General features: G+C 36.9%; 1 protein-coding gene across 10 annotated transcripts in view; it reads right to left on the bottom strand.

The window, feature by feature from the left end:
* Window positions 1-1,583: 1,583 nt before the first annotated feature.
* The window catches only part of LOC148278235 (choline/ethanolamine kinase), a 35,589-nt gene continuing 21,157 nt past the window's right edge, over window positions 1,584-16,015 (bottom strand). For 4 of the 10 annotated variants that reach the window (XM_088231717.1, XM_088231714.1, XM_088231713.1 and 1 more), the window contains 8 exons: window positions 14,668-14,770; window positions 13,838-13,990; window positions 11,932-12,111; window positions 11,137-11,266; window positions 9,659-10,236; window positions 6,257-6,334; window positions 4,566-4,733; window positions 1,584-4,242 (listed from right to left, as the gene is read on the bottom strand). In XM_088231717.1, coding sequence (XP_088087843.1) covers window positions 4,129-4,242; window positions 4,566-4,733; window positions 6,257-6,334; window positions 9,659-10,236; window positions 11,137-11,266; window positions 11,932-12,111; window positions 13,838-13,990; window positions 14,668-14,770 — 1,504 coding nt within the window. In that variant the 3' untranslated portion in view covers window positions 1,584-4,128. Of the gene's footprint in view, window positions 4,243-4,565; window positions 6,335-6,502; window positions 8,495-9,658; window positions 10,237-11,136; window positions 11,267-11,931; window positions 12,112-13,837; window positions 13,991-14,667; window positions 14,771-16,015 lie in introns of those variants that run through there. The other 6 variants (XM_088231720.1, XM_088231718.1, XM_088231719.1 and 3 more) reach the window with 4 other exon arrangements.

The raw sequence follows: 16,015 nt of genomic DNA, 5'->3' as shown, positions 1-16,015 counted from the left end.
AGTTGACCGGAAAGGAAAGGAAAGGAAACACAAAAATTTCTTGAAATGGTAGCCAAGCGCTCCCCTTCCATCGGTGTTTAGTATTTATTGACTTTATTCGTTGTTTTTAGATGGATGTTTTTTATAGCATAAGCAGATTCGCCCCATCCCCCAATATTAATGGGACGAAGGAAAAAATCAATCCATTATAATATGGAAATACATATAATAATTACAGGTCTGATTTATAAATGTGTACTCCTGTTTAACAGACGTCGCTAACTCACTCCATATTTTCACTTTATAAAGCAAACCGACATGAAGGAATTAATAATTATTATTAACCGAAAGAAATTTTTTTATATATTCAGACCCCTGTATTTAGTAGCCTTACGTGTCATGTACAAGACTAATGTAGTCGGAAAAAAATAGTTTTTGTTTATCTTGGAAATGGGATGTTCGATCACTGATTTCGGTTTATTATATTTTGATTATCCGAAAGAGATTACGGATGCTGGGTCTGTTACATCGTTTTGTGGGATGGCGATGGGTTTTGTTTAAAAGAAACATCCATATAGGTAGAAAGTCTCATCGGAGAGCATTTGGATTTAGTAACAATGTTTTGATTTAAATTAAATTTGTACATTTATTGTTTATTAGTTGAGGTATAATTATTAGGTGTTCAAATTTTATTTGTACAACTATCTAAAAATAAATACATTACATTAATGAAAAATGTGCACATCTAGGTACATATTTACAATTTAAGTCTTTAAAGATTTGGACATCTAACTTAAAAATGAAATAAAACACGTTTTTTTAGTTAATTTGTTAATAAATTGTATAATCTTATTTTGTTTTAAAAAGGGGCATACAAATTAAATAATGTTAAAATACATCTAATCGTAAGTAACAATTTCTACAATAGGTTTAGCGTAAATTATTACAATGAAAAGGGGCCATTAGCACCACAATAGTTGTTTGCGTTTTTGTCAAAGCGGATCGTTTCATCTTACGCTTTCACATGATAGTTTTTGCCCATTTGATGAAAACGCAACAACGGTTTAATATTCGATATCAATCCCATCAGGAAAAATTCCGGAATTTGTTTTGAACAAACATTTTGACTTACCAAAACACGATAAAAAATGTCTGAAATTACACGCAGACAAGGTGACTCGCCGCAGTAGCGCAGCGCTTTTCGCACCATTATCGATGCAGTGTTATCTTAAACACAAATTATTCTGCGAGAATCCAGTCCGAGTTAAATCTCGCTTCCGAAAAACACATCATACTTTCTTTTCTTTCTCGCGCTATCGCGGTGTACCTCCATCATTCATAATACGAGAAGGTAAGTTGATCAGTCTTACACTTTAAGCATCTTAAAACTAAAATTTTGAATTAATGAATTTTCGCAGAATACATTCAAAGTAAAAATATCTCGAGAATGTTCGCACGAGTGAAATTATAAGAATATTATGTGATAGCTTCGTGGAAAAAGTCTCTCTGAGTATTGAGTATAAAAAAAGTATTCAAAAAATGCAAAACATTTTTCCGGGTGGTATAAATTTGACTACCGCTATGCCACTATGCCAGTAAGGGAGTAAGGAAGTAAACGACTCTATGAATCGGAGACTAGTGGCATAATATGTTGGAGACTATATAATGCCTAAATTGTATATCAATGTGGTTTTAGTATCAAAAAAATTCATCAAATATGTGGTGCGTTTTTAAAACAAAAGGAAAATGTTTGCACCGGTCTAAAACGTTTTATTGGCATAATCACAATTAACATGAATGTTTATTTATATTTATTTCAACACCCTAAGGGCTTTTACAACATTTTTACAGAAACAAACAAGTTAGATAAAATGGTAAATACACGGGAAAACAAAAAAATAAGTGAGGGTTTTCCACATTTTTAAATTATTATTTTTAAATAAGCTAAAACTGACGACTGCTTTAATTTTTCCGTGCGATATCAAATAAATTTTCTACAATATATAATATAAATAAAGATATTTTGAATTACCTGAAAATGAAAAACACACGCCCTAATTACATTACCACGCCATGCTTATCAGCTGGCCTCGGCGGGCATGACGTGTGATGTCAAAGTGACACGACGCTGGCTTCGAGCCATTTTGAGCGTATCCAAAATATAAAGATGAATTATTTTTTTTATACATTGATAGTTATATTAGAATCGTTATCGTCATCAAAAGCATACAAAAATTAACATATAAATTATTAAGTCCTACGGACTTGATAATTGAACGTGTGAAAAGATTTTGATTTAAACACTAAAATTTACTTTCAATATCCGTTCATTCGGTATCGGCTCGTCCGACGCAGCTTAACATTTTGAGAAAAGTTAACGTTAAACATTACCATATTTATATATCTATTTTATCATTCTTTCGTCAGTCATTTGTTACGCATGACCGAACCGTTTCAGTGACCCTTATTCTCATATTATCAATGACACCTCTCTCAGATTTGCACTCTCTCTTGATTTCGTCATTCGTAACCCTTTCACATATTCATCCGAAAGGTCGCATTTCAATCCTGTTCACTCTGCTATATTTTTACTAGCGATTAGTGCGCTCGGTGCCCCATTCATTTCGTTGCCCGCATTCACGCTTCCGAGTCTCGAAATACGCTTCCCGGACACGCGAATTCTTCTGCTCGCTCGAGACACGAATGAATGAGAGATCACTGTACGTATATTGTAAACTAACTGATAATTTCCTTAGTTAATTTATCTAATTATTCGCTACGACATTAGGTACTTAAGTTTAATTTTTAAACAAAATTTCCATCACATTTTATCACTTGGCCCAAATTATAAACATTATCCTACAGACTAAAACTAACTTTAAACCCTCGTCATCTTTTCCTCTTCCGCACCCGGTGCCTCGATCATATTTTACATAGAAGATGATCAGTCTTAACACAGCCAGTCGGGTGCCAATCCGCAATTAGTAATATGCGCAATACTTTAGACGATAAACAAACTAATGAAGTCAAACTAAATACACTCGTTACGAGCGACAATTTGTGGGTAGTGTCGCGGACTCCGGATCGGGAGGTCCGAGGTCCGAATCCCACTCTACCGAAACTTACTTACATTTTTAAATTTTGTATTAAAAAAATTAAAACAAAAACAACTCGTCTATTTATAATACGTCAAAGCAACAAACACAGATAAAAATTAATAGCAAAAAGTGCTCGGCGGGCCATCTAATCAACAATTGTAATGGGGACAGCATGGGGACAGATTGAGGACAGACATTTAAATAATAATCTTAGATATCTTAGAGTTTTAAAGTACGGTGTTCGATCATCCGAGTGCTGAATATTTTTCTAATACTACATGGAAAAGAATTTCACCGGAAAAAATAAATCATTTCCTATTATATTAATATTTGAGTCGTAGAGTTTAAACCCTCTCTGCGTTAATTTTGATAGCAAAGAGATAGAGATGTCATAAGGGATATGTGTCTCATAATCATCGAAAATCGCCAGAACAGTTTTCAAACTCTACGACTCATTTTTTAAAATATAATTTATAAGGAAATTTATTGTCAATGTTAATTATTAGATACGTATATAATATTAGATACGAGAGTTTGAATAAACAAACAACAATCCGTTATGCCAAATAGGTGCGCAGATTTTCACGGTCACTGTTATCATTATTATATTATACATAATATGTATCTTTTGGGGTAATCCCGTGTAAGTTGGATTTGTTACGACGTAACAACATTTGGAACTGTGGGAAAAATAAAACGAAGATTTTGCATAATGTAGAAATTACAGTGCAATCATAAACTGAACATGGTTCGTGCCGGAATAAACCACCGCCCGATGACAGATCATAAGTTCAGTAAATGCTTAAATTCCCATATTCTCAACAGCTTCGCATCTGTTGAAAAAACATCTAATATTGATATCTGTCATACCCAAAATATTGTTAATCAAATTGTGCTAATTAGAGTGACGTAAATTTTATGTCAATTTTTAAGAATGATAATTTTCAACAGGCGTTGAATTAGACTAGTTTTATCTTCTCTCGTGCCGTCTGGCGTGCAGTTGCGGCGTGGCGTGGCGTGCTGCGCAGTGGCTAGTCGCGTCTCGCCTGACTCAGATGTCCACTTCCACGATCTTCCTCTTGAGTGAGTTTCCCCCGACCGAGCCCTTCTTGATGATCTCGGCCTTCAGGCGACCGTACCACTCCATCCTGGACACTCCGTAATCCTGAGGAGATAAATCACTAATTACAATCGAATACATTAATCTTAACATCATCATCATCGCACCCAATGGGACATCGTTACTCCGATGAGAGAAGATAAAAATATTTGGAAGTTCAAAATTATGCAAGTCTTTTGCGTAAAATCTCCGGGGTAAACCAAAATTAGTAGCACCCTTAGATACCGGCAGTTCACTCGGTTATTCGGTCATTTAGTTCAGTCAGTTGGTCGAATAGTAGTAGAATCTGTCATCCGCACTGTACAACTGTCTAGAAGTTTCAAAAAGCTTCATTCTAGCAACGTGTTTTAGAATGCTAACTAACTCACCCAGTAGCCGAACGGAATCTGACTGTTGGCTCCGTGCACAACGGCCCAGAGTGCCCAGAACAGGTGGCTGGCGAGGGTAAAGGCGTCCACCTCGGAGTTGAGTCGGTTCACCTGCTCCGCGTGCACTTCTCCTTCCATCGTCAGCAGGTACTGCCGCATGAAGATCTCCTACAAACAGACATCGAGCTCGTTACATGCGCGGCAATAACATTATATGGCGATTCCGTTGCGGCTACCGAACCTCCCTTGTTTTTTGTGTAAATGGGATTACAGTATTATTGACTCGCTTATAGTGTACGAGGTATTGGCTATCTTTATCCAGTAGGGAGTAGGGAGTAGGGTGGCGAACCTTCACAAGAACCACAGAATCTGCACTATCGATGGACTTCAGTAGGTCTCACATTTCACTTGAAGAGATCACGCCATTTGTTTCTTATTATCATTTATTATCCTTATTGCCTGTGCGAATCTACCCGTGTAAGATACCTCCGTTGATCGCATCACAATCCGGGGCGCTTACGGTTAGATGGCCGACTGTGAAACTGGTGTTAGGGGTTCGGATAATGAAATCCGAGATTTTTTCACAGTTGATCTGGGTGTGGTGTATTTTTCATCAACTTCCTTCGATATCCTCTCTTTCCAACCTGCAAACGAGCCTCTCAAATAGAAGCGCGGAGTGAACCACTCTTATTGACAAAAAAAACCTTATCTAAACTGAGGATATATTGAATTTATAACTTTGACTAACAACATAATATAACAATGAATTGTATTTAAAAAATGATTTCTAACTAATTAGTTCGTCGGATTTGGCTACCAGATTTGAAATTTAAGATTCAATCCTACATTGGCTGAAATACTCGCATTCAAAAGTATTTTAGCGATTAATTTAAATACGAGCCATTCTACATAAAATTTATTGGATTACAATGCAATCGAAGCACCGAAAGTGGTCTTCGCACATCGCCTGAGGATAAAGTAATGCTGAGTAATGATAATATTACATATTGCGTACACAGCTTTACTTGTTTAACTGCAAAATAACAATTGTACTCGAATACAGAGGTTAGTAACAAATGCCTATATTATCCGTTTGTATTTTTATTGAAAATTCAACTTTGTTTAAAACCACTTTCCATATTTTAACCAATAAGATATTTGTTTAAAACCGATGCATTCGAGTAATATAATATCACCGACCATTTGACAAGTGTGTTCCATTTAAAGATATAATATAACATTAAGTTATTAATTAATTATTTAAATCATTGTTTAAAACCACTGTATTTTAGCAAACATATTATTACAATAATTTATAGCATTTTTCTCAGAAGCTATGTCTTATGAGCCGAGACCCGTGGAATTTAGTGTATACATTGAAAAGTATCAAGTCCGGGAACCGAATCCGGGGCCTTAAGCGCGGAAGGCGAACGCTTCGACCGCCGCACCGCGAGGCGGACTTTTCTCTGGCCGATTTCCTTTTTTGGCATTTTTACCCGAGAGTAGCTATCGAGGGGCAAACACTCGTCCGAGATTCCGGTTCTATTTCACACGCGAAACTGTATTCCTCATCCGCCCGGACACAGACTATACTATACCAAAATACAGTGGTTAGAAACAGTATGTTTTCTCAAGTATTGTGTTATTAGTGATATAGTGATACATTGTGATTACTGCCAAATGTTCCGTACTGTGCTGGGACATGTCCTCGCCCGCGCGTGTGTGGCCGCGTGCTCGCGCGCTCGCTGCGGGAGTACCCGAACTTGCGGCTAAAAATTGACAACAAAAGTGACGCATGCGGAATGTTGAATCCTAACTTCGTGCAGACTCATCCGACCATATCCGACTCAATGATCTCTCGAACCCAACAGCACCGGTCATAACGGATGGAACGCACTTCAAATAAAACTTTATTATTTGTTCACCCGAATAACTTCTTTTTATTTTTCTTTTCAAAATTGATAAGGCAATATTGTCTGCGTACACACTTAACATTGATATAAAAATACAGGATTTTTTTTTTAGTTTTACGAGAATAACTATGTAATTTATTTTGCCTAAAAATATTGTAATATTTTGCCTAAAAATATTGTAATATTTTAGGTTTTAAAATATATATGAAATAATGGTACTTAAAGAGGGCTGCAGTCTGATAAAACTTAAGGAATTCGTACAATTTCAAAATTTTAAAATGTCATTAAAAATATAAATTTGCACCAACCATTGATATCAGCCATTCAACGGCATTAAAATTTTGTTAAAAACTTACAGTAGAAATTAAATATTTACAACCATAATTAACTATTATTCTTTAAAAAAAAAACACAATTCCATAAAGAAGGGTTTGATATAACAACAACAACAACAACAATAAACAAATTTAACCTAAAATTGTAGAAAACATTGTGTAATTTAAAATTTTCGTATTTCATTTCAAAAACAAATTTGTAAGATTTTGCTTCAATCACATTTCTATTTAATTTATTATCATTAAATCATTAGAACAAATTTGACTCCGATACTTACGTCTTTATACGAGTACCGACATACCCGGGTACAGTCTAGATTTCAAGAGGCATAACCTGCCAGTCGAAAAGTAATTATATTTTAGTTATATAAAATTTTTAAGCATACTTTTTATCAGAAATACGTAAAAAAAATATTGTTTTCAGATAAAAATGAGATAATATTTCGATACCTTAGTTTTTAATGGCGCAATTTTGAAAGAACGGTGTTTTAAAATGGCAAAATAAAATGATTTCCTTACTTTTTATCAGACTGCCTCGACGATACTCAATAATCAATTTTTATGTATTTTCTCGTAAGTATTCATAGATCGAAACATTTTAAAAACGAATGAAGATGAACCAATATTTTGTAGCAATCATTTTCAAACGGAAAGATGCATCCTCGCAGTAGTTTTCATAGGCAGATTCAACCCCGGTTCTTTAAGAAATTAATTTATTTGGTTCACTTTAAATATAGCATTTTATTCCTCTTTAAATCGCAATTCACCGCGGTCATGAACGCCCGACATTATTCAACGAGCATTCTGTATAATTACTGAGTCGATGATTGCGTTAATTATTTATATTTTTATAGATATCAAAAATCATTCCGTGTAAATGAAGGACAGAATTAGAATAAACTTAGTCGGTAACGAATTACTCTCCCCCGGTTATCTGTTTCCCGGGGCGAAAGACCTGCGAGAAAGCAAAAAAGAAAAAGAAGAAGGCTGATCGAACATCGCAATATTGAGAGAATAAAATCAACGTGACGTATTATATCGATCGACAATGTCAAGATCAACATATTACAACACGGGTGAAGAACATTTTTGCGAAGGGAATATGGGAGTCTGGGCATTTACAGGGCTCGTGACCTGTCATTGGCCGGTTTAAGCAGCCAACGTGTAACATTCACATTCAGCTGCCAGTCTATTAAATATTATTCACTATGAAATATCGCGGGAATCCAACCCGAGACCTGAGTGCAGTTCCCTACGCACTATTAGGTGCGAAAAGGGGAATGACGATGATGAACATTCATATTTCTTCATTCATAAGTACAATAGCTGAAACCTTTATAGATGTGGGCGAGATTCATCTTAGTAAATTATTTTTATTTATTAAATCTAGCGGACAATGCGAAAACATGAAAATGTTCATATTTTCTAGGTGATCAGCCGGGTTGAGTGAATTATACGCTGTGCGACATTCACCGTTCCGCTTACGGGCAGTTGACTTCCACATTCACAAATGGAAATATTTTATTTGGTTTAGTTTTTCATAGAAATTGGAAGTACGATGAACACCAGCGACATCTATTGTTGAAAGGAATAAGCTTCCAAGATGCGCAACATTTTTAACTCTTAATTTATAATATACAACCTACTTACCGAGACTTCCATATTCCCAACAGCTTTAACTCTATAGAACAAATCAAAATATTATTATAAACAAAGTAGGGTTCGCACGAGGACAGAACGATGGAACGATATATTGTCCTAGAGATAGACAGGCCGGCGGTGAACGTGCGTTCACACGGACAGGAAAGTGGGACGATAGCTACTCACTCTGCACGTGCGTGTCGCTCCCTTTTTATTATTCTGTTTGACCTCTGACTATTCTGGTTTTTCGCAAACTAGCTCGTAACTCGCGTCGTCGTGTATTCATTTTTGCAGCGCTCCACGCGTGAACGACGGTCAAATCGTCCCATCGTGTTGTCCTGCGGTCGAGTCACGTAGATGGGTCAGGACAAAATTGTCTTATGTATTGTATCGTTTTCGTGCGAACCCGGCTTTGAACGATGTTTATTAATTATTAAATAATAAATCGACGCTCGTGATGAACTACTAAAATGGACATACAATCATATAAATACAGGCGACATATATAAATCTCGGCTTTGCATTTAACAAATAAAAAAAGGCAGATTATAGTATTGGATATTTTTTGAGTGTGATATAACTTTAAATTGAAAAGAAGCAAATATTTGTTGGAATATCTTTGTTTATACTTCGTTCGAACAATGACAAAATGTCCTCCGCGACTAACAGTCACATAACGCATTCAGCCTGTTCAATTTTTGCGACTTTTTGTAACAAATACAGCGTTCCAAAATGATGCGTTTTATATTGGCTTCCGATGCTTCGAGAGTTATCGGTTTGTTCCCCTATGGGAATATACCGTGAACTTAACGCAGCCCAATAGGAAATAATCCGATTGCCTCGAATCGCTAGATTGTAAAATTATTGCCAAACTTGTCTCATGATAAATTCACGGTTTCACAAAGAACCCTGCGTTTGGCAAACTTGACACAGATTTTTAAAGTAAATTTCCATAATTCGTGAGCTTTGTTCCGTTGTAAGGCGTTCCATTGTTAGTTTGAGTATTGTTGCAGAGCACAAACGCAAAAAAAAAAACTGTTATCGTTAGCTCGACAAGACAGTATTACCAATCGAAAGTTCTATCACAACAAAACAAAACACCCGTTAGGTGGCGGATTATTGGCTTTATAAAAGGTGAATTTCCGAGAGAGAAATATATTTGAATCAAGAAGTAATCGGTTTATATGGATAACAATGTTTTTACCTTTTGTTCCAATGTGGGGTAGTGGTCGAAAATCTCATAGTAATAAGGCTCTTCCGGGTTCGTGTAATCGTAGGCCCACTCGACAAAGTGATTCGCTAGATCGAATCCTCTGTGGTTGTATGAACAGTATTCGTAGTCGATGAGGACTAACTTCGGTTCTCCGTTGTCTGACTCTTCGGAGGTCTTGCTTATGATGGAATCGTTGGTTGCGCAGTCCTCATCCAAGTGCGGGTGGAGATTCAGCTGTCCGGTTGCGAGACGGTTCTGTCCGGTAGTTAGATCTTCGCTACCGGTTGCGAGATGTTTCTGTCTCGTTGTCGGATCTCCGTGACCGGTCGAGAGACGGCTCGGTCCGGTCGGGAGATCTCCGCGACCGGTCGCGAGACGGTTCTGTCCGGCTGCGAGATCTCCGTGACCGGTCGTGAGATCCTCTTCACCGGAAGCCGACCTCATATCTGCGTCAGACTGAGAAGCGATACGCGCCAAGCTCTCGGAACTAACGGAGGAGTAGTCTATGTTCAAATCATCGTTAGTCTCATCATTGTGGGGTATTTCTTCTTCTCTAAGAAGTATGTTGCCTAAAAAATAAAATATAACAAATTTTGAGTACGCCGAAACCATTTTAGACATTTTTTTGTGTTTTTTTTCCTGACGGGATTGATTCGATATTTAGATATTTTCGACAGAGATGAAGCTGCGCTGTTAAGAATACGTAAGTGTAGGCATTTGCACGGGCTTTACGCCTTTATGATCTTCGGCTAGGTTAAGTAATCACAGTGTAACATTCACCATTTCACCAATAGGTTTTCAATTTTCGTTATGCTCGGTTCAGATGTTATATTCACAAGCGTATGTTGATTTCAATTTATTAATTGTTGAATCGCATTATATAGTTATAATTTATTGACCTTTACGGCAGATCGAATGAATCCTATGTAACAAAAATAATAAAACTAAGCTATGGGTTTTAGTCAGATTTTGATTAAAATACCTCGAGGTAATATTGCATAGGCATAACTGGCTGACTGTTTCCCTGAACAAAAACCTCAGTGCCTCTGATTTACTTAACAATTGTTGTCAGTGCTACTCCACGGGTTGTCGTAGATTGTAGATATCAAATAGAATAACATTACAAATGACAAGTTGATGTATAGAAAACAGATAGCCGCTAAACTGCCGATATGTACAGAAAAATATGTTCATATTATGCGCAAAAACCGTATTCTAATAGTATAATGGGCGAATTCTGACTTGCATTAGTGTGCGGCTTCTGGGTGTGTAAAACAGTGCGTGAGATCTCGCTCTAGTATAATTATCGGGAACATACAAATTGATCTCTTTCAGTATATTTGGATTATATATACTTTCGGAAATCAGCTATAGAAATGTTTCCTGAGAAAAATATGAAGACGAGATTCGAGGGTATTGTAATTCGCATAATTATTATATCATTGTGTATGGAGATGTTGCGACGTTACCTTCCTGCAGGTCATTATGACAGAAGACTACGGGAGAGTCCACGGTGGAGAGGTAATCTCGCAGCCAGGCGACCTCCTTCTCCAGCTTGTACTCGCGCATTTTGTTTATTCCTTTGGCTTCTTTATCATTCTACAAATACAAAAAAAGCAACATACATTTATTTTATTGTTACATTAAAATATAAGATATAAATTGAAAATACTCGGTACACATCTGCTTATTTATTTGACCAATTAGCGCTTTCACCCTCTAACGGGCATCTTCACACTAGTAAATATAAAACAGTCATTCTATAATTACAATGGAATTCCATCGAGAATTGTCAATAAGTAACTTAAATCGAATCACATATTTTTTATTACGGTTTGAGTATATTGTTACGATCAATTCTTAAATTTACTTATGATATTGTAATTCACGAGCCGATCGGAAAGGGACATTACACTTCATATTATATTAAACGAACAAACCGGATAGGACGAAGACAGAACTAGCCACTTTACTATGTCTTTGCATACAGAACACGCATCCTCTATATTCGTACATCATTCATTTTCACATCCTCGTTTTCTGCATCCATCAACATTTGCATTGTAAATCTTTTTAGCCCTTTCTTTAGCCGTCCATTCGCTCTACACGGATGCAGAAAACGAGGAAGGTCGAGGAAGACACGGCATGATTGGTGTAGGTTATAATGTTTAAATCCTGCGCGTGATCAGTACGAACTGCCAGGAAATGGAATAAAAATCAGGACGTGTGACAAATGAGATAGCTGAGCACGTCGAGGGTCAGACCTTGGGTTTGTAGTGCTGCAGATGCTGCAGGGACGCCCGCAGCCACTTGTCCATCTTCCTCCACATCCACTGCGGCACCTTACACAAGGGGACGTCCATCTTGTGGATGGCGGCCATCTTCTCCGCGATCTTCATGGACAGTGCCGGCTCCGAAAGCTCGCGAGTCTTGAGCGTGCGCGCCTGGGAATAGATCGATGACATTATACGAGAGCTTAGTCATATATTTACATAAGTCGCACTCGACATTAGTATGCACGAGTATGTAGTCATCGGTGTTTTCAATCAAGCCTTATTCGGGGCTCGCAATCGGCGAGAGAGGTAAAAGTAAAATCAAAGGTTTTAGGTCCCACACTATAGCAAAAAATTACAATGATTTTAGTGAGAAGGCTACGCCTGTTTTTTATTTTAACAATAGTGGTTCTATTTTGAGACGCAAAAAGCTAAATTAATTTTTAAATAAGGTTTTTTGTTTTGTAAGATGTGGGAGATGGCACTAATAATTTCAAAACTTCCGTTGCCAGCTCCGGATGTTCTTTCCTCTTCATCTTCTTTGTGCCTCGATCTCCAAAATCCGAAACTCGAGTTTCAAGTGACTGGGAGCAGTCGCGTGCACAGAGTAGGCAGTAGGAAAAATAACATACATTTTACATGTTAATGATAAATCTTACCAGACAATTTCCTTCACATGCCACGTGGGTGTTATGAATAACTAAACTATTGGCTTGTACTCGATATTGAAATTACCTAAGCCAAGTCAAATATCCACCCGAGTGCCATATTTTGTGCTGTCAAGACTGACTGATTTTAGGTTATAACATATAAGTTGTGTCTGTTTTATTTCCAAATGAAGAGAACAAAAAGAACACAACAAATTTGTCGATAATGTTCTCAACAATGTTTCGAGTATGTCCAAATGTTTGCAGACAGGCTGGATTTCCTCCCTAGGGAGTTATTCCGATCTAAATTTGTTGCAACAGAGAGGGAAATCATTTTTGAGAAGGGAATATGCATTATTATATGCTTATGATCTGTCGTTGGCTGGTTTAACCCTTAGACTGCTAAACAACGATATATCGTTGTTGTTAATCCCTATCATAAAGTTCTAACTAGACTGATGCTGACGTCATAATCCCCAAAAGGGTAAATGAATTCGGGAACTGCTTGTTGCACTTAACCGTCAGTGGTATAAAACATTTTCAAAACATAAAAATTACTTATTCGACGGGTTATTATTCAGTTTCGTACCTATTTCAGCCCTACGGAAAATTTAATACAAAAAATGTTTTCTTACGCGCGGTAAAAATTCGAGCATTAAATTGTATGGCAAAGTTTCTTGAAAATTAATAAAAAATAATATAAAATATTTTAATAAAAACTACTTTGAACGACGTCACTTGTTCATATAAATCATCCAAGATATATTTTACTCAAATTTTGTTTAGCATGCATTGATGGAAGTGGTAGCTTTGATAATAAGGGCACTTTGCCCCGCAATCAACAAAAAAACCATTATAATACTGTCGTTTCAATAATAACTATTAAAACAATGCGCCTTGAGATTGCTGTGCGAGATCATTTTTGCTTGTTTTTATTTTCGATTAAGAAAGGGTTTACAACCGCTGTACGAGAATGTGTTGCGGGCGGCACGAGTTGTCTATCTTGCTCACTCCACTGGGCTTGAATTAGATATTTATGAAATGGAAGATTTTTCTTGGAATTGCTATTAATTTTCAAAACAGTAGTGTGTTTGGAAAACAACGTATTCGATAAAATATTTTAAAAATGTATTAATAATAAGATTTCTGATTAGATTCTTGAAAAACTGCGTAGCAGCGTAAGGGTTAAGTGGCCACTAGCAAATGACAGGTCATAAACCCCGTAAATGCCTAAGCCTAGAGTGACTCACCCCAATGTACTCCTCTATCCGCCCTCCGGAGAACACGCCGTGCAGCTTGGGCCCGAGGCGGCGCTCGGACAGGAGGGCGAATATGACCGAGTCCATGATGATGTTGTCCACTCCGCGCTCGCTCTGCGTCTGCCCGTAAATCCGCACCAGAACCTGCGACACGTTCGACAGCGAATGAACAAAAGCGCCCACGCCTTTCCCGAAACTGTTCGTGAAGACTAGTGTCTTTCTTCAGTTTCGCGTATTCGTATAAGAATAACCAGCTGAGCCTCTATTTCAGAGGCTTGCCAGCGGGTGAGATATAGTATATTGAAGGAACAACACTCGGACCGATTAAAAAAATATATATCTTAAATTTGTTTTTTTTGCAACTGGCGGGAATCGAATCGGTGACGCCAATTTTACAGTCGGCCGTCTAACTAACTACGCCTCTACAAACAAACCATCACGCCGCTTCTCTGTAGGGGTAGGCAGAGAGATGTTTTTTAAAATAATTTTTTTTTTTTCAGAAAAAACATTTGGGTTCTTACGATTTACCTAATTATTTCAATTTTAGTGGCCATTTTCAACAAGTCGAAATTTTAGCCATTCTTTCGCCATCCCTTAGCTCCGCACGCCCAAACCAATGCAGGACTCTTTTTGTCAGTCGTACTCGTCGGGTCTCCACATTGTGCACTGTGCACCGATTGCGGATAGTTTGACCACACAGAAATGGCATTTTGACAGCATCCAGCATACGTACGCATACATACTTACCCATTCTATACTTCCCCCCCACACATAACGGTGAATCTGTTCAATATCTACGGAGGTCGGGTAGAGCGACTCACCTTCCTGGGTTCCTCGAGGCTGAAGGCGGACTGGGGCGGCGCCGGGGGCCAGCGGGCCCTGTCCGGGAGCGCCACATAGTACAGATAATTGGACAGGCCCCCGCTAGAAAGGAAAACATCATCAGCTAGGTAAACTATTATACGAAGACAGAATTACGCGAGAAACACTGATATCTTCGGAAACTCGTAAAGCATTTTCAAAAGGAGGGTTCGGAAGTTATTGATCCTTTGTAAAATTTAGATTCAAAGCATTAACTTATCGTTATAATTAAAATAAAACATGGGCAGAATGGTGAATATTACACAGAGTGTAAAGCGGTAACTAAAACAAGCCAATGACAGGATATAAGCCCTGTAAATGCCTAAACTTCCATATTCCCTTCTGTTGCCATATTACCTTCTGTTGCGATCTTCTATTTAGATCTTTATATTTCCCTAGAGAGTAAATCCAACCTGTATACTAATATTTCGACATAATTAAAACATCATTGATTAATGATCTCTCTTGAAAATGCCCACTTAGGCGAAATGCTCGTCTGACAAATCAAATAAAGTGAATCTAAACCGAGGAGTTTTTATTTATTCGTGTAAATTACATCTTTTTAGAATAAAATTTTACCAAACTGAAACTAAATTTTAATTATATTACAAATTAAATTTTGGTCTATTTAACAACTCCACATTATTGGTGTTCACGTATAATTGGTAAAAGATGTTCAGTGTTATTATTTTATGTATTGTATATATTATATAATATATATTAACAAATTTGTAAAAAATTGGTTACTGGATTTAGGTCGAGAAAAATCGGAAAATTTACTCAAAATAAATTCCTAATAAATGAATATTGTATAACTGTATAGTAAATTAACTAGTAGGTAGTCATGTTATTGTTTATTTAGCATAAAAATGTCTGCCTTAAAACAGGTTGTACCCAGGCTGTAGTCAGGCAGACTAGACATGATCCAGAGAAGTCTATTACCTAAGTGTTTATGTAGTAGATAAAGTTATTGTTATTTTTGTTAATAAACTATGTTTATTTTTATTATATTATTATATATTATGATATATTTTACTGTTTGTGAACTGAAAATAAACAAATAAATTTTGAAAAACTTTCATTATATCCAGAAAGCTATCAAAACACTTGGAATTTTTGTAATATAAAGAAGTTCAGATATGGGGTAAAAATATAATAAATAATTGCTTTTCCGCAGCACGGAAAGTAAAGAAAAAAGAAATAATAGATAACACGGAGAACGACTCGTCGATTATGCAAAGGTCCTCAGACAGGCAACAGGCAGCAGGCAGCAGGCAGCAGGCAGCAGGCAGCAGGCAGCAGTTGTAA

Source organism: Micrasema longulum, unplaced genomic scaffold, assembly GCF_059751315.1.
Source record: "Micrasema longulum isolate JH-2025_06_02 unplaced genomic scaffold, ASM5975131v1 h1tg000905l, whole genome shotgun sequence".
In the NCBI taxonomy this organism is placed as follows: Eukaryota; Metazoa; Arthropoda; class Insecta; order Trichoptera; family Brachycentridae; genus Micrasema; species Micrasema longulum.
This window is presented reverse-complemented; position numbering and strand designations above follow the sequence as displayed.